This window comes from Micropterus salmoides, unplaced genomic scaffold (genome assembly GCF_014851395.1).
Source record: "Micropterus salmoides isolate LMB-PRFRI ecotype aquatic unplaced genomic scaffold, ASM1485139v1 Ms_hic_scaffold_16, whole genome shotgun sequence".
Lineage (NCBI taxonomy): Eukaryota > Metazoa > Chordata > Actinopteri > Centrarchiformes > Centrarchidae > Micropterus > Micropterus salmoides.
In genome coordinates, this window is record NW_024040707.1 from 17,290,852 (window position 1) to 17,309,511 (window position 18,660).

Sequence of the window (18,660 nt, forward strand, 5' to 3'; positions counted from 1 at the left end):
CTCTGACTAACAAAACAACTATAAAAACAAAATGAGTTTCTACATTTTTAGATTTAGATAACCTTTCTGATTCCTGTTCGCTAAAGTTGACTGGCTGTTTATTATCATTTGATGCGTCAGAGGATTCTGAAACTCCAGAAATAAGTTCATAGAGTAAGAACACTTGCTTATCTTTCAGCGATCCCGTTAGCTACAGTAATACTACGGCATCGTAGTTGTGTGGTTACATATATTTTATGTTATTTCTTTAGACAATTATCGTTGTATGTTGCGTGAGACTCATTAATATTTTAGCAACTTTGGTAATTGTGTTTAATTTCTCTGTCAATAAACAGACTGGAGATCCCGGTCTCCAGTGGGAAGGAGTTTAGCTGCTGATGAGATTGCACAAGTGCATGCAGGACAAGACACCGTCTGCATCTGTTAAGGCAACACCACCAAATCACTGTCAATTGTTGTCTCTGTTCTCTCTTTCATACCTGCTGTCTTTGACAGGTAATGAAAAGTAGTATTGTTTGATTTAGATTATTTTAGAATATAGCAGATTTGAAACTTGTACCTCTCCTGAGTGGCGGAGTGCTGAAAAATGAAATAGAGATCACAGAGATGCAGCAACTCCATCCTTAAACTACAGCATGTAGGTTTGTGTGTGTGCTTTTAATTTAAAGTTTAGAAAAATCTGTCCACAAAGTAATAAATCATACTACCACTGAATCAAATGCTTGTTTCATTAGAAGTTGTAACTTTTCCAGTATGTCTGGGGCCACATAAGAGTCACACCGATGACTTAATTGGTATTTAGTTTGCATGTCTCATCAAAACCAAGAGTGCTGTCATGTAAATTCACTTTGAGATGAGCTTTTGATACAAAGCAGTTGGAAGAGGAACTACCTTTTTCATAAAGACTGTCCCACCTAGATTACAGGTAAATGCAAATGATTCATCCTCTTTCAGCTGTGTGCGTGTGTGTGTGTTGTGCAACACACAACACGTGCGTGTTGGGTGGAGGTCTGGGCGTTAGCCCAAGGTGCATCATGTCAGTCCCAGTCATGTCGTAGCCTGTCTGGGAGTAGGGATATTTCTCTTTCTGTCTTTGCTTCAGGCTTTGAGCATTCATGTCTTGAGTCATTTTACTCTCTAGAGTTTTGAGTGCCAACGCATGCCATAACCGTACACAAATGTCTGAAAAGAAGGAAACAATTGAACTTAGATGGTTTTATTTACACCCTTAAACACAGTCTTAATTCAAAGGATGGGAATATGGAAAACTACGGAGTGAGATGAAAAACTGTATATTATTGGAACTGTAGGTGATGGTATTAGGGAAACGGGGATTGGGGTGTGGCAAAAAAAACAAAAAACCCAGGGCATTGTTTGAGGCAACAGCTGCAGGATGGAGCTGATCATTACACTGCTCACTCAACACGTCAGCGTCTATTTCCTCAGGCCTCGCTTGGTCCTCTTGGATCTGATGAAAACAAAGAGAAGTCACATGAGGCCAAAAGCTCAGACACATCCATCCATCCATCCATCGTCAACCGCTTATCCTATGTACAGGGTCGCAGGGGGCTGGAGCCAAACCCAGCTTATATCAGGTGTAAGGTGGGGTACGCCCTGGACAGGTCACCAGTCAATCACAGGGCCACACATAAACAACCAGTCTCACTCACACTCACACCTAAGGACAATTTAGAGACACCAATTAACCTAGCCTACATGTCTTTGGATGGTAGGAGGAAGCCGGGGCACCTAGAGATAACCCACGCAGACACGTGGAGAACATGCAAACTCCACACAGAAAGGCCCGGGTTCAAACCCACGACCTTGTCAGCCTGGCTCAGACACATATAAAAATAAAATGGGTCCAAGAATTGACCCCTGAGACACCCCACATGTCAAAAAGCACGTGTGGATACTTTGTCAGCGGATACAAACAGATTTTGGTTGGATAAATAATAACCAGTATGGTGCTACAACAGATGTTCCAATCCATTTTTCTAGCCAATCAATTGGAATAGCATGATCAGTAGCCTCAAAAGCTGCAGACAAATCGAACTGAAATGGCAGTTTCACCAGGGCATGCATCAGAATATCATTCGCGACCCTTAGCAGAGCTTTCCTGGTGCTGTGTTTCTGATCACACCTGAGTGGTATTTATAAAATATGTCATTCTCTCAACTAGCTCCAGACGTTGCTTGCAGACCAATTTTTATAAAATTTTTGATGTAAAAGCTAGTTTAGAAATATATTAGTTCATCGGTATGCTCAAAACTGTGCAGTGTTTTAGTGTGTTTGTGACGGGTGTGACAGTTGACCTGCCACACCCAGCCATACAGCCAGTTCACCTAGTTACAGTAGAGCCTCGGGGGAGGGGGCTCGTGAACTTTTCAGATGAGTAAAACGAGAGCTGGACAGTCACTGAGAGTAGGGGCAGTGTGCATTTCTGACTTTAAAATGCCATAGTGATGAGTACTCAAAGGGCCAACATGACAACAAATCAACACAAGCACCTGATGATCTTCTCCTAACTGCAACATTTGTATTTGTGTTCAAACCTTGGGCAATAGGCGTGTGCATGAACACTGAGAGGCGTTTGGCACATCATTTGGAAAAAACTGGGTTCAGGCCAAAGAACAAACTTCACAAAACCATAACCCACTTTGTTTGAGTATCCTAACTAAAACCTTAAAGGGGCACTTGAGATACAACTCTACAGGAGTTTAATTTACAGTCACAGGGAGTCAACCTATGAAAACAGGAGGTAATGCATATAACCGATGTTCACAGAGAGAGGGAAAGGACCTGGGAGTTCTTTTCTTTTTCTCTGGGGCCATTTCCTTTAGTCATACTGAGGAGATGAGTCACAGATATCTGAACCTCAGCTCCATATATTGTGACAATACTGTTTTTTTTTGTCTCTGTTCTTTTCATTTAAGTGTGTGTGGCATCAGAGAGAAAAAGGTTAGTTTCTTACGTTTTCTGATGGTCGCTGACACGGTTCCTCAGCACATTAATCTGGAACAAAGGAAACATGCAAATGTTACTCTATCGAGGTCTATTAGCAATCAATGATATGTGTGGTATACTGTGGCACCCACACCTCATATTTCTGTTGGGTGAGCTGATACTGCAGTTCAAACTTCTCTGCCTCCAGCTGGTACATCCACTCCCACAGCTCTTTAGCTTTCTCCCTGTGAGACACAGATACAGGAAATGGCGCTGTATTTTGTTATGTTGAGGGATTATTTCCATCACCTCGTGTTTCATCAAGAATATCCCTAACAAAAAAAAAACTTCATCTTACTTATTAGTAAAATGCCAATATTTCTATACATACTTAAGTCTTTCCTGGCTCAAGTTCTCGATGTCCAGAGGTTTGCGTCTGTCACTCAGGATCTTCTTTTTCTTCTCTCTCTCTGTCTGCCTCTTACCACTCCGTTTTTCTGTCTGTTGGAGAGTGAAATAAAACCTGACTCAGACCACTTTAACCTCTCGGCGGAGTAAAAACCCACTAAGAACCCTCCACCTGCTCACCAACTTCTGCATGTAGCCTCCAAAGTGGAGGCTGGTGAGGGTTTTCTTCTTCTTCGCGTCATCCTCTCTCTTCTTGGCCTCCTCCTCCTCCTTACGAGCTCTCTCCTCCTAAAGAGACATGGACCCAGAGAGAAAGAGGACAAGGAGTGAAATGCAGGAAGTATAAATGACATTGCAGCAGCTTGAATGTGACTGTACCTCAAGACGCTTCTGTCGCTCTTTCTCTCTGTCACTGCGGATCCTCTGCTGCTCTGCTCGCTCAGAACGCCGCTTCTCCTGCACAACAGTTCATCACATCTGAACAGACCTCAAAGCAGATCTTTGACATTATGGGCGTGTGAAAACGTCAACATTTGATTAGCTATAGTGTGGGGCTCTCACAATCCTCTCCGTGAGATTAATGAGCTCCTCTTCTTCCTTCTTTCTGCTCTCAAAGTGGACCTCAATCAAAGTCTGAAGCTCCATCAGGTCCTTCTCCATCCTTTTACGATGTATATCCTGCAGACACAGGGGTTCAGTGCTTCTTGTACTCCATGGTAAGGGTCTATTTTTCATTGGTTTCCACATTACAGAAAGACACATCACATCAAATTAAAGGGGCACCTGGGGCCTCATTTATAAAAATGTTCTTAGATTTATACTTTAAACTTGTGTGTGCTTACGTTCGAAAAGATACTGAGCATTAAAAACCTTGATTATGCTAGGCAGGTTCTAAGAACAGCCATGGTTACTTGACTTTACTATTTTGACACACCTTTCATAGAACACTGCATATGCTTTTACTTCAAAGCACCTTGAATCTGGCAATTAATTCCTCACACCTTTAAACCTAATGCAAAGTTCACCACAGACATGGCCAAACTGCGATACCCATTCATAACCAGCAGGAAATGATTTGCATCAAGTCTAGACTTAGAGATCATTTCCACATCAAAGTAAGGTTTTATAACTACTTATAAGTGTTTTTTTTCTGTGCAAGTCATCCTTAAAATCAAAATCCTTTTTATAAATGAGGCCCCTGTACTAAAACACAATGACTACACAGGGTAAAAACTATGGGGCTTCAGTGTTAGTTCACTGAAAAGTAGCCAATTATAACTCTAGGAAAGGCCGAGCATTGACATATCAATTCTAACATAACGTTTGGTGTTTAAAATCACACAATACACCGTTAGGTAGAAACCTTCGCATACAAGGAACAGTATGTACTGTAAGTAAAGGCGCCGCTCTGTCACTCACATCAAAATCCACCTTCTCTCCATCTGGAATCTTAGGAGGGATGAGGTTGGGCATGATAAATGGCCTGTAGATAAAAAACAAAAACAAAATAAAAAACAATAAGTGAAGGAAAAGGAAAAAAAATCCCCTGTCACAGTCACATGAGGATAAAATGATGACTAAGCTGAGCTAATTGAACGTGCCAATCATATGTCCTTTCATGCATGTCTGGCGCCGATCATGAATGCTGATAAGCAACTTCTATATATTTATATTGTGTTGTATTCCTTGCTTTAGAATAGCTTTTTATTTAACTCACTGTTACAGGATAAACTCAAACTAACCATGGTAATATAGACAAAGACAGGAACAAGTGATTGTTATACAAATGAAAAGTCTAACATTTTGACAACCAACTCCCGAGTCTTAAACTTTAAATTTCAATTTTTAACTAATTTATATTCTGTGTTCTCCTAATGCCATTTTTACACTGATGACTAATATATTGATTATACAGTAACATGGTTAGTGGTAGGGCTAGGGTTAAAGTTACATGGGGATGAGATTTAGAGCCAAGGTGAGTAGGTTAGATTTAGATTGTTTTCAGGTTTAGGGTTCAGTTTAGCCTCAGTAAAGTCAAAAAAATATGTAAAGGGAAACATAAAAATAATTTTATATGTATTTTATCTCTCCTGTTATTCGTTGTCCTACTTCTATTTTTTAAATATTCATGCACTAAGTTTTCCAACTACAATAATGCTTTTGATGGGGATAAACAGGAAGTATGCTATGGATAACTGCAACTTTAGTCCCGTTTTTTAGCCTAAAATTGTTTACATTTTGGACACCTTTAAAAGTATGCCAAACTATTAGCTATGTATCCATGTATGTACAGCTATCACTGCATTACTTTGATGCTGAACAAACCTTAGAGCAAGCAAGTTCTGGAGTTATAAGGGGCGTATGTTTGTTTTTTAATGTGAAAATTTATAGATGGATAGACACTGGACATAGCCTACTAATTTCCTCTGTGTAAGTCATGCTGAATCTAAAAATATGTATACCATGTTTGTGTGAGTTCGAGACTTCTGGAGGGAGTGTGATTTTTGACACAAATTGTACCAATCAGGAGCTAAGCATTTTAAAGTACCTCAATAGCCTCATACAGGGGGAAAAGGCTAGCCTAGCTCTGTCCAAAGGTTACAAAGCCCACCTACCAGCACCTTAGTTTAATCCGCACAAAAATGAAAGTGTAAAAATTACAATTTATGAGCCAGACTATTTCTTGGTGGGGCGCAGTAACTTTGTACAGATTAAACAAACAACAGCACTGTAGAAGAAAGAACTTTGTGTGTGTGTGTGTGTGTGTGTGTGTGTGTGTGTGTGTGTGTGTGTGTGTGTACAATTGTCACTCACTTGAATTTTGGTTTGGCCTCCTCCTCTGTTGAGAAAGAAAATAATATTGAAAGGGAAAATAACAATGAGCTAGTCCAGACCACACATACTATCACTAAGAACAAACCCGAACATTTCATAATCCTGCCAGGAAACGCCAACAAGTTGTTACAATGGAGCCTGTGTATGGGCTTATAAAACTTATCTCAGAAAGTTCATCTGAGGCTAACGAGTGAGTCAGGCTAAGGATACATGAAAGAAAAACTCATTTACAATTTGTAAGGCGTGCCAACGTTTATTTTAATGCACTTTAGATAAATAGTGTTACCTTCTCCCTCCTCTGCTTCCCCTTCTCCATCTGAAACAAACAAAAAAAACGCTTGAGAGGTTTGTGAGCGCCTGCGACAGTGTGTCAAATGAGGGGAGAGTAAATGGTAGTGTTTTAGGAGTGCTGACAGACAAAAATGATAGATTAGAGTTCATGAAAAGAAGAGAAAGTCAAGTACTGTGTGTGTATGTGTGTGTGTGTGTGTGTGTGTGTGTGTCATATATAAATAGCACTCTGGAGAAGTGAGAGTGGTTGTTTAGATAATAAGCAGTCTCTCGCCAAAGAAGGTATGGCACCTTTGACCTCTGAAGAACAATAAACATTTAAACAAAGGCCATATAAAGAGAAAAACTGCATTCAAAGAAAGGATTCCAGCAATACTAACATGCTCACAATGACAATGTTAAAACGCTGATGTTTAGCAAGTATACGTTTTACTGTGTTCACCATCTTATTTTAGTGTGTTAGCATGCTAACCATTGCTAATTAGCACAAAAAGTACAGCTGATGTCATTAGTTACTGGAAAGTACTGGAAATCTTGACCTGAAGGTGCTAAATGAAAAGGCTGCTTAACATTTTGTCTGTTCATAATTTTGAGGCAGTCCTGCCAGTATATATGCTGAAGTATTTCCCTGGATAAGAGAAAACTTTAGCATAAACCTCATGGTTGCGCTAGAGGAAAAATAATGGGATCACTAAAGTCATTAGGATTCCTCTGGGCACCATGAATGTCCTCACAAAATGGTTGTTGTGATATTGTGGTCTGGACCAAAGTGAAGACTGCGTATAACACATCAGGTGACAGTTTACAGAAGCCTCGCAGGGCGTTTATTGATTTGAACGCATAGATGAGTCTGAATCTGAAAATCCCACCTTGTTTCATATGACTGGCAACTAAAAAGAGAAAACGCCTTAACATAGCCGATGAGCTGAAAAGCAAAAGCTTTTGGGCTGGGGGGGATGGGACGCCTGAGGATTACTTTCACCCAGTGGCTGTGTCTGGCGTGACTAAGACAGAAGAAGAAAACCCGTAGGGTTTGGACTTATCTACTACCTGCAGACTGTCACATACCAAAGTGAAGTGTGACTGAGATAGCAGATTATTTTCCCGTCTATCTCTGACTGATGGGTGGTTACGGAAGGAATGAATTTCTCATCATTATTTTTTTGTCAAAACATATACAATACTACACTTGGATGTTGTTGACACAGTAACTACACTGACTAGATGTTTACACTCAAAAAACAACCACTTTTGAACCCTTCACCTTGTTCTTCGTTGGCCTCCTCCTCTGCAGCAGGATTGTCCTCGTCCTGCACGGCTTCTGGCAGAGAATGAAGTTGTACAGCACATAGTGACATATCAGTGAGAAATCTTGACACTCACAGGGTGTGATATTGACTCATTGGCTTATTCGAACTATCGTTCATCAATGAACGTCATTTTTCACAAGTTCATGGTGAAAGGAATGAGATGAGAGAACTAAAACCTAATGCCTAATTAAATGTTTTTTCTCTCTCTTTTCCCTCATTCCTACTATTGCTGGAGCTTATTCACACATTTTGGAGATGTATCCACATTATGTTTGGTTGTTGGATTGTGTTTCACAGAATAGTTGTTAATTGACAGTTTGTTCAAAGACTATAGAAAGCCTCGCAGAGAGATAACAAGTAATCACTTCAGAATGAGCTACCCACCTCCAGTATTTAAAGTAGACAGCACTCAAGATCTGTCTGTGTGTGTGTGTGTGTGTGTGTGTGTGCGTGTGTGCGTGCATGCGTCCCAATTATGTGATCCCATCAGTTGACACTTTCTAAAATCTCTCCATTGCTGACAGCTAAGAGACCGATTCAGACAATGTTTCTTTTGGCTTTCTTTAGCTTACTCTGCTAATAGTCGCATCAGTCTTACTCTATTTATCATAAATAAATGTATACATAAATAAATAAATGCTGAAATAAATAGATAAATCCAATGACTAAATAAAATAGTATATTTATATATCACTGATTAAATAATGCAAAAATATATAATTAAATAAATCCATACATGTAGGACATTTCCTGCTTTATTAAAGTGATGTTGATACCACCATCTCATACAGACAAAGAAATTGAAAAATATAAGAAATGTATGAATGCATAAATGAATTATAAAATATAGAAATCCAGTCAACTTATAAATGCTGCGTAAATGCACAAATAAATAAAAATAGAAATACTTTTCTGTATTTATTTAATTATTATTTATTTAGCTATTTCAGCATTTATTTATTAATGAATAAGTAATTTTTCATCCTCTATACATACCTATCTCCTTGCTGACATTGCTTGCCAAATGTTAAATGGATATTTTCAGCTCAAGTATTGTTTCTCAATAATACTTGAATGGATCTTGAGGTGCTGCAACCTTTGATAGCCTGCTAGAACATTTTATGGAATAAATAACATTTATGCCAAGACACTGTGCGTGTGCACTGGGAGCTTCATCACACTACATGTTTCTGACTAAAATGTCAAGTTGTCAAAAGTTATAGTACTGGCACCATGTCCACAGAAACAGCTGACATTTACCCTCCACGGGGTGTCTTAAAAAGAAGATACTTTCATCTCAAAGCACAAGCAATACCTTCTTCTGCCTCCTCCTCCTCCACTTCCTCCTCTACCCCCTGCTCCCCTGCTGAGCAAAAGCATAGTGGTTTAGTAAAGCCAGCCAGCTCAGCAAAGCAGCCAGAAACATTCAAACAGAGATGAAGAAAGAAAGTAAGAACTCGTTCAAAGCACTACCAAATCCAGCATGAATGATTCATAATCATTCATGAATGTTAGCCATAGTTATCTTAATTTAACCACAGGCACCCAGTGTCCATCATTGCTCCGCATGCTACTCTGGTAAATGGCATTACTCCCATACCTTCAGTAGCCTCCTCTTCTGAATCATCCAGCCAGGAAGGAGGAATATACAAATCACAAAATTGAGAAATAAAAACTGTAGTTGTGTGTGTGTGTGTGTGTAACACATGTTACACACACACACACAACTACTTTTGCTCTCATGATTCAGCATATTACAAGCAAAAGTAGAACAGGAAGAGTAAATCAACATCAAGACCCCGAAGAAATAGCTTTTACATCCTGTGGATTTTACAGAAAATCTACCAACTGCGTTCTTTGACTCAAGAAAGGTTGTTTGGTGTAAACACACTTTATGCTGCATTACTAATAAGCCTCAAGCATCAGCTAAAAATGCAGAAATCCTTTTAAAAATATAGAACTGTTGCACTATTATATTGATATTATTATTGTATATACAACAAGATTTACAGGAATGGAAGCTGTATGCTGAGTTGATGTACATGTGATTCATCAATCAATTTGACATTTTCATTCGCAGGAGCCACAACAATGAAAATGTCTTTGCAGGTCAGACAGAAAATGTCTGTCATGTCTTTCGTTTTATCAGCAGATCACATCTTTCCGTGCTGTACTGACACTGTACAGTATGTGGTGAGACATGATAAGACGTCTTACCTTCCACCTCCCTGCAAAAAATCAAACACGCATGCTCATTATTAATCTGATACAAAAGCAATCTGTCTTTACATTACAGCAACATACAGCTATCATTAGTGTCCGTCTAAGAACACTTGTATAACAGGGTGTATTTTTAAATTTCCACATGTTCATTTATATTCAAGCAGAAGCATTAGAATTGTGCAGATTTGGCAAGGCCAATAGCTTTTGAATGATCCATAAAAATGAAAAAAGGCTTCAACTTACTCCTCATATTCCTCCACCACTTCCTCGTTGTCAGACATGGCAGGGAGGGTTCAGGCGCGCAGCAGTGAATCTGAACATTAAACAGTTCCAAATATTCACCCAGAAATTTTGTTCCTCTTCACATTCTCACCACTTTATTCACAGCTTCATACCAACATTTTATAGCATAAATACTGTGTTTGTGAAACTTACCTGAGGATCAGATGGAGTGATGGTGAAAGAGAGCTGATGGAGGGACTCACTGTGCAGCAGAGGAGAGATCCCTGCTTTCACTAACAAGGAACACTAGGTCTCTAATGGTAAAGGGACAGACTGTGTAGTGGGGAAGAGACTTTAGGACCCCTTGTTGTGTTATTAATAACTTTTTAGATAGCATGTACTCTCCATTATCACCATTCCCAAAAAAGGCCGCAAGTGTGCACGAGTGTGGATTGCAGTGCCCGAAAGATCCAGATAAAGCTCACAGTTGCTCACAGACAATGATTCATTCACACAGCACACTGAGCCACGCACGGTATTTATTCTACCCCTTGTATGGCAACCTGCCACGGACAAAACACAGGCATACAACTCTTATCTACATCCTCCCCCCTCTGAGATAAGGGATGTAGAGGAGTATACATGCATTTAAGACTAAACCACGGTTTCCACGTTGTGTAAGTGAGCAGTTAAAATGAATTTATGGCAGACATTTGTGGTAATAAAACATTTTATTCCATAGACAGGCAGCATTTTGCCCACAGTAGCACAGAACAAAACATATATTCTGGCAGATTAGAAAAAAACAACAACATACAATTACAATTAAAATTTAATTTAATTAATTTCCACCACTGTAATTCAATAAACACAGCTTTCATTAGCCTTAAGACCTTCACCTGTTTAAAGTGCTTTAAGAATTACACAAAGTTAGGGCAAATAGCTGAAGAGCTTTAAAACAAATATATCACTTCCTCCTCTCCCTTACTTTTCATCTCCTCTCGTGTCTACTTTTTTCCTCTTTTCCTCGCACATCAAACAGTGTTTGAAATAAGACATATTTATGCCTCAAGAAGCAATGCAAAAGTGTTTGATTAAAGCCTCCTAACTTCCTCCTCCCAGGTTTCTCCTGTGTGCTTAGGCAGTAAAGAAGAAAAAACATTTAAAAAAAGCTTAAAGAAAGAATCAGTCAGTCATGGCACCCATTAATCTTCCAGTTCTCTTTGTCTCCCCTCGCCATCTTCTATATCCTACAGATAAAGACATGGAAATACAAGAAATCAAGCCATCAGGTTATTGGCTGACTCAGATCTGCTTAATTTAAATGTTATTACAACTGTTTCCATAGCAATGACCATACAAATAAGCATTACTGTATGTTACAACATGCAGTGTGGTACAGTAATCTCACCTGTTGGGCATTATCAATGGATATCTTTCACTTGCAGATTTTCTCAGGGCTGGTTTTTGGGACACCGTCCTCCCGTCTGGTCTCAAACAGGCTCCTCTTACTGTTGATGTCCACGTGTCTCAAGTCCTGCAAACAGAAAATGGAAAGAAAAAATTTACAACGCAATCAGTCCTTTAATAGGACAGAGACAGAAAAGAGAAACTTAACATGCTCTAAATAAGTGTCAAGACACATTTCTTTATAAAGAATAACCAAAAAGATCATTTATTAAAACATAATTATTATATAAGACTTATTTTGCTCAAATTTACTGTGAAAACTAAACTATTAAAGTATCACAGTTGCTGGAACTAGGGGACAAAACCTATTTTTAAAAACAATCAGAAAGGTAATCTGATTGGGTTTAGACAGGGCTGACTGTCCTCCATCCCTGCACACAATTAATAAGACGATCTATTTATATAATGATGTACATAATGACCCAAAAATGCAAAACTAATCAAATCTAAGCAGCAGGAACAAAAACATATTTCCTGCTCAGGACACTGAGGCACATACAGTATAGCTAAAAGTGTAGTACTGCCCTCTAGCTGCTAGATGCTACACTTGCGGTTTCATGAAACAATGCAAACAGCCTTACAGAAGGACTAAGTGAAGACCCAGATTGGTTGGGTTTGTTGAGCCAGCGGTTGATCCGGTCTGACATTCCTGCTGCGAAGCTTCTAAATTCCTGACGTTAAAATGACAGAGATTTGAAATAATTACAACCGGTACATGCTTATGAGATTAGCGCACACATTCAATGGCGCGTATGCATCTGACACAGAGCAAAAAAGTGGGTAACAAATGTACCTGTCTGGAAACTCCCGGGCTGGTGGGGCTCGCTGCCTGCTGCTCCTTCTCAAAGAGGCCTCTCTTCCTGGACACCTCATCCAGCAGGAACAAGGTCCTCTGGGTGACGTCTGGAGACCGCACCATGTCAGACTTCTACGCATATATAAAGACAGTAGAGTCAACAAAAGGGAGCTGTGATGTCAACATGCTGCATCAGAGCAGTCAGTATGTTTTTGCCAACCTGTGCAGCCTGAGCCAGTCTCTCCATCTTCTCCTGAATGGATCTGGATGAAATTCTCTGCCTAGAGCTGTACAAAACAGAAAACAGAACGCACACATGCACGGGTCCAACTGTAAATACTTTGACTAAAATAACAATTATTAAAATATTCAGAAGAGGTACAAACAATAAAAAAATTTGGATATACAAACTCACTTTCTCTGGAAAGATGACGCTTTGGCTTCATCTTCATTTTGGTCCTGGTCCAAACCCAAGGATACTTAACATTACACTGACTGTAAATCATCTTTGTACAAACTTTAACACTAATAACATTATTAAGTTTCAGTAATATTATGATGCACTACATGTGTGATCTTTTTACTTAGGTGATACTAAAAGAATACCTTTCTGTTTAAGGTGTGCTGAAATATTAAAAGCCAAGAATCTAGCGCAGTGGTGATTTGATTATGTATAACTGTTTAATGATATTCAGTTTACAGCGCAATAAAAACAAACTTGATTACAGTATTATTGTAATTAGCACTTTACATCAGGTGAAAGGAAATTGTTATCTTACTGCGTTGGATTCAAACTTCTTGGAGGCGATCCTCACACTCGCACTACAACAGAATAAAGCAGTCAGCAATAAAACTGACGTAGACAGATAAAAAGAGACCCAAAATAAAAACAAGGATGCTTCCATTACCTCCTCTGCAGCGGCGCACTCTCCTCTTCTGTCTTCCTCATCATCTGCAGAAAACCAAGCATATGTTGATGTAGGCTGGCAGAGCTCACAGTCGTCCAAACATCAGCAGCTAATGACCAGCGCAGCCACCCTGTCTCTTGTCACGTGTTAGGGTGTTCACAAAGCAACCAGTCAGCAGTAAAAGCTGGTAAATATTGCTTAAGCTATTAGCATGAGCCTGAAGCTTGAGTGGCATACGCAAATGATCCAGAACTGATAGTCTAACAAGCTGATGCAAGATTAAATCGTGTTTTAACAGTCAAATAGGCAAAAAGTTAACATTCACCGGGGAGAATGTGCGCGCATGTGTGTGTGAGTCGGATGTGTTTACCCTGAAAGATATAGTCCTGGAGCTCTGTCTGACGAATGCAGGTTTGGAGGTCTGTTCAAAGTTGTTCTTGGAGGGAGAGCCATTCACACTGGGCTGAGGTAAAATGAAATAACTTCAAATGTGCTACGACAGTCAGATGAAGATGAGGTTCACTGAGCATCTCTTCCATCCTTCAAGAAAGTTCACTTTTGCACATTTTTTTATTGGCACATATGCTGTAACCTTTACTCTTCTAACACCAGAGGGTGCCGTTGCTTTATTTGACTGATGAGCAGTAGCATCAGCACTTATCCAACACTTTGCAGCCAAACTCCATGCAACAAGCAAAACACAAAGCACAGATAGTTGTGTTTTAAATGATGTCACCTGACCGTGCGTTTGCGTGTATGTTAAAATACCTCCTGTGTGTGTCCATTCTGAACGGGGCTTTGAGCTCCCCTAGGAGAGGGACTCTGGCAAGGCGACGGCCAGTGATCTCGAGGTGTTGTGGGGGCCGTCGGGGAGCGAGGGCTCATGGGACTTGTGCACACGCTGGCAGAGGGACTGTTGTCGAGCGAGATGGAGACAGAACTGCAACACCAGAAACACAGCTGAACTGAAAGGTCAGTTGAAGATGACAGTGATGCAGGACCAAACTCATAGTAAAGCTGCAGTGTATTAAAGTCTTTACTGCACCTTATTCCCCAGTCTCCTTCTGAAATATTGTTATCTGCAATCTGTGTCTACCCTCCAAGGGGCAATAAAGTTACTTAAATGAAGTATGTCTACCATGTCAATAACCCCCCCAACAAATAATAAAATTTTATATATATATATATATACGTCAAGATTCCAAATGCTAATGCTAATCTAATAAAATGTGCCTCTTGAAGACTGGTTTGTAAGCATATATTGTTGTCTTCACATGGTGGATTATTTAAGCAACAAACTAAGCCATTAGAATGGGGTATAGATTACTTTTGGTTGGTATTCTATTCCCCTGCTCTACTACACTGTTCTTCCCTTCAGCTGCACTTTAATTTCCCTGTGTGGAACAAACAACCTTTATCTTATCTTAAAGCTTGATCCATATTTGATCCTACCCAATGGCTGACCTACAAAAAGAACAATACAAAGTTTGCCCATTAACCTGACAAACTTGCGAGCTGGGTTGGACGATGGCTTGGAATCAGTGTCTTTGCCCGACGACTCTCCGTTTTCGTGCTAATAAGGAAACAAACAAGAGAGACAATCAGTGTGTTAGCATACAAGCTTTTGTGTAGAGCCACCAGAGACACGCCTTGCATTACATAACACTGTACGGTTATGGCCTAATTTGCAGATACATTGAAATAAAGCCGCCAGCGAGCGCAATAAAAGATGAAGTTCGAATTATGACCTTAAGTACACCTTATCAAAGTTTTATATGATTTGCATGGTCACTTGATTCACTGGAAGAGACCAGTAATGAGACAGGAGTTGATCCATACAGTATTGTCCTCAATTTCCTTAAAGTCTGTCATTGATTTATACATTCTGAGGTATGTAAACTTGTTCATAACAAGCAAATACGCATGACGTGCATGCGTATCTGTGTGAGCATCATACACTCTCTCTCTCTCTCTCTCTGGCTTTGTTTACCTAAATCTTTCGATCTTTACAGAACATGAAACATAAATATATTCCCCTGAGCGGGAAGAAAAGTTGTTGTTGAGTTGTTGTAGAATCTAGAAAATGATTAACATGACTCACCCTCTGTGTGGGGTAACAGTTAACTGTGATTAACCACACAGCAGGGTGGCACTATTGGTACCACTGTGTTATGACTGAGTGAAGCATTAATAGTTTGGACTGTTTGCTCTGTCTACCTGTCTTGTCAAAGGACTTGTCTGTCAGTGAAGGCAGTTCATACTTTCTCATTATTAGCCACGCTAGCAGCATGGGATGGCAATGTTTTGTCTGCTGATTGGTAAGTCACCCACTTTGGTCCTGAAATATCCCAACAACTTTTGGATGCATTGCTGTGATATTTTGTCCAAGATGAATCCTACTCCAAGATGATTTCCTGACTTTTATATATATAGTTTTATATATAATAGCTCAACATCCGGCGCATAGATTAGCACATTTTGTGCAGACATGGTTTCCAGATGATGTAGTCTGTGACTTTTCATCTTGCACTATCATCTTCAATTGTGAGCATGCAAACATGCAAAACTATGATGTGTGTGACCATGGCAAACGTTACACCTGCTAAACATCAGCAAGTTAGCATGCTGACATAAGCATTTCGCTCAGTACAGTACGGCCTCACAGCAGCCAGCATGGCTGTAGACTCTTTAGTCGTGTTGTTATATGATAACAAGGTTTAAAAGTCAAATGACCAAATTGTTTGACAAAATATTTCCCTCCCTCTGCTGAAAGGTAACAAGTGACTCCACTCTTACTTGTCTGTTTGTGATGTTAGTGCTGCTGCTGCTGGTGGTGGTGGAACTATAAGATGATGTTTTCAGGGGTGGTTGTGGTTTGGATGTGGCTTTCACAGAGGGCGACACACTGCCCTGGTCGTCATCCAAGTCCCCCAGTAGTTCCACCCTGGCCCCTCCACCTCCTCCTCCGCAGGCCTCTGCTTCATCCTCCTCTACCTCCTTCTGCTGCCTCAGTGTCTCCACATGCCGCATCCTCCGCTTTTCATCCCGGACACGCAGCATCTCCACAAAGTCCAGCTGTACTTGCTCCACACTGATAATAAATAGTATTTATAAACACATGTGACCGCTATATATGATGGATAGTCTCTAGTGAAGGGTGAAAGGACCTATCAGTCCTACATTTGACCAGGTTTCTCTAATAAAAGGCTCTATAGTTCTCTCTCTAAGCAGCTGGTGGTGTTTTTGACAGTTTTTCATACTTTGCATGCATCAAAGAAGATATTAGCATCCCTTTGGCGTTCTGAACATACAAGAAACACACAAAAAGAAAGATGGAGGTAATAAATGAGGGGGACAGAAGAAGATAGAGATAGTAAAAAAAACAAAAACACGCAGAGAGAAAAAGAGCAGAGAACACAGCAACAGAATCATGTTTGGACAGTCCAGAAATCAAGCTTTGGCAAGTACGAATCAATAAATTCTTTATTAAATAACCTGCTGAGGCCCTGGGACATCTCACTTGTGGAGTCTGTCCCAAAGGTGCTGTCACTGGTGGGCGTATCTCTGGGTGTTTGGCTGAAGTCGCCATCGGAGTCGGCGGTGCTGCTTGAGCTCTTCACCCTCCTCCTCTTCTCCCTTTCCACCTCCTCCTCGTCCTCCATCGTCCACTGGCGCGCTAGGCTGAGTACAGCGGAGTCATAATGTGGGACGTGGATGTAAAACAGAAAATGAAACAGAGGCAAAAGATAAGAAAATGAAGACACACAAAATGGTGTCCAAAACTTGACATGAAAGTAAAACTCTCATAGAACCTATATAGAAATTAATCCAGTTTAAAAAAAGAGATTATGGTGCTAATAACGGTTATACAGAACCTGCTTTTCTTGTTCATCAACTATCCCTGAGGACAGTCACAGTTGGTTGTAACCTTTCAGTTTAGTATCGTGCATGATGTTTGTAGAATACACAGCATTTATTAGTCTATTGTCTTTTGTTTCCTCTGGGTGGACACATTCATTCAAGGGACTGATGAAATTATCAGATTATTTCTAAACTTTAACTCTAACTGTGACTCTATAGCATATTATTCAAACATCACAGTTAAGGTAGAAGTGCAAGTAATAACAATAATGACACCACAGAGACAGAAAATAGAATATTTTTTCATAAGGCTGTATTACTATTTCACTAGGCTACCTGCTCCAACTTCCTGAATGAATATTATAAACTTATTTTTGTTTAAGATAGACTGCTTGGCTTCAAGAGTGAAACCAGAGAGCTACTTTATATGCTAGTTCAGTACATAACTGTCAAGACGTTGCTGCAGATGGTGCCCATAGTCTCTTCTTTTTTCTTTTCTTTTTTAACTCAGAGACAGATAATCTTACCTGGACAAAGCCGACCAGTTCTTCCGACTGATGGACATATTAGAGGAAAAAAACTTAAAGTTCCCAGGTGCACTGCGCTCACAGACTGAAAACAGTCGACTGACTGGCACTCAGAGAGCGGCAGTCAAATTACAGTCAGTGCGGCACAAAGCAGTCCACCTTTACCCCGGTGCAGTTCACTGCGGAGTCACATGACCAAGAAGGTACGTTACCCACCTGAGAGAGAAAGAGAGAGAGCTTCTCCATGTATGGTGGAAATGTGGCCATAATGTGGCCATAACAGGCGTCTGCGATATATGCAAGGGCGTGGAACTTTGTAGGAACATGTCCCTACCATTATCCAGCGACTACTGAATTGTCCCTGGCAATAACTTTGATTAAAATGCGTTTTGAAAGATGATGCCCCCCCCCCCGTCATGTCTCACAGTGTTTTTTTCCGTTGCCTACTTTTTTCCGACCTCCCGTTGGGAGATGGTTTTATTGTGCCCATCAACAGAGATAAGAAATATCAGCCCTTAGCCAAATTATTTCAATAAACTGGATAGCCAGTAGGTGATTTTTAATGTCCACATCCAGTAGAAGAATATGCCTACTAAAAATACCCTATGTATTTAGCATTATAGCAGTTCTATTAACTCAAAATTACAATATAAATGCAATTACAACATCAAGAATTTGGCTACTAGGCATAGACCTACAGAACCAGTTTGGATGAATGCGGTCCCTCTTACGCTCTCTAGAGGAGCACAATAGCAGATAGAGTGAATGAAAAAGTGCTGCAGCAGCATGACGAGGCAGGGTCAGAATTAAACTGCTGTTCTCACTAAAAAAAATTTGTTGAATATAAAGAAGATTGCTGATCC

General features: G+C 40.1%; 2 protein-coding genes across 6 annotated transcripts; both read right to left on the reverse strand.

Annotated features, from left to right (window-relative positions):
- Window positions 1-1,200: 1,200 nt before the first annotated feature.
- tnnt2a (troponin T type 2a (cardiac)) lies at window positions 1,201-10,714 on the reverse strand. 3 transcript variants are annotated; one of them, XM_038722486.1, is made up of 15 exons: window positions 10,449-10,714; window positions 10,257-10,326; window positions 10,008-10,018; window positions 9,391-9,405; window positions 7,745-7,801; window positions 6,476-6,505; window positions 6,169-6,193; window positions 4,774-4,837; window positions 3,916-4,032; window positions 3,733-3,810; window positions 3,535-3,642; window positions 3,338-3,447; window positions 3,101-3,191; window positions 2,975-3,015; window positions 1,201-1,468 (listed from the first exon to the last, which is right to left on the reverse strand). In XM_038722486.1, exons 2-15 carry the CDS (start codon window positions 10,292-10,294, stop codon window positions 1,435-1,437), a joined length of 819 nt encoding a protein of 272 aa, XP_038578414.1. In that variant the 5' UTR covers window positions 10,295-10,326; window positions 10,449-10,714; the 3' UTR covers window positions 1,201-1,434. The 3 variants fall into 3 exon arrangements, with proteins under 3 accessions (XP_038578414.1, XP_038578413.1, XP_038578415.1); XM_038722485.1 differs by having other exon boundaries at window positions 9,391-9,408; window positions 10,449-10,713; XM_038722487.1 differs by lacking the exon at window positions 9,391-9,405 and having other exon boundaries at window positions 10,449-10,713.
- Window positions 10,715-10,947: 233 nt separating this feature from the next.
- On the reverse strand, window positions 10,948-18,116 carry lad1 (ladinin). Of its 3 annotated transcripts, none has more exons than XM_038722488.1 (14): window positions 18,014-18,114; window positions 16,905-17,090; window positions 16,206-16,500; window positions 14,909-14,982; window positions 14,178-14,349; window positions 13,780-13,872; window positions 13,410-13,453; window positions 13,281-13,323; window positions 12,917-12,960; window positions 12,722-12,788; window positions 12,499-12,633; window positions 12,287-12,376; window positions 11,647-11,772; window positions 10,948-11,485 (listed from the first exon to the last, which is right to left on the reverse strand). In XM_038722488.1, exons 1-13 carry the CDS (start codon window positions 18,073-18,075, stop codon window positions 11,674-11,676), a joined length of 1,404 nt encoding a protein of 467 aa, XP_038578416.1. In that variant the 5' UTR covers window positions 18,076-18,114; the 3' UTR covers window positions 10,948-11,485; window positions 11,647-11,673. The 3 variants fall into 3 exon arrangements, with proteins under 3 accessions (XP_038578416.1, XP_038578417.1, XP_038578418.1); XM_038722489.1 differs by lacking the exon at window positions 18,014-18,114 and adding an exon at window positions 17,798-17,954; XM_038722490.1 differs by lacking the exon at window positions 13,780-13,872 and having other exon boundaries at window positions 18,014-18,116.
- Window positions 18,117-18,660: the final 544 nt, after the last annotated feature.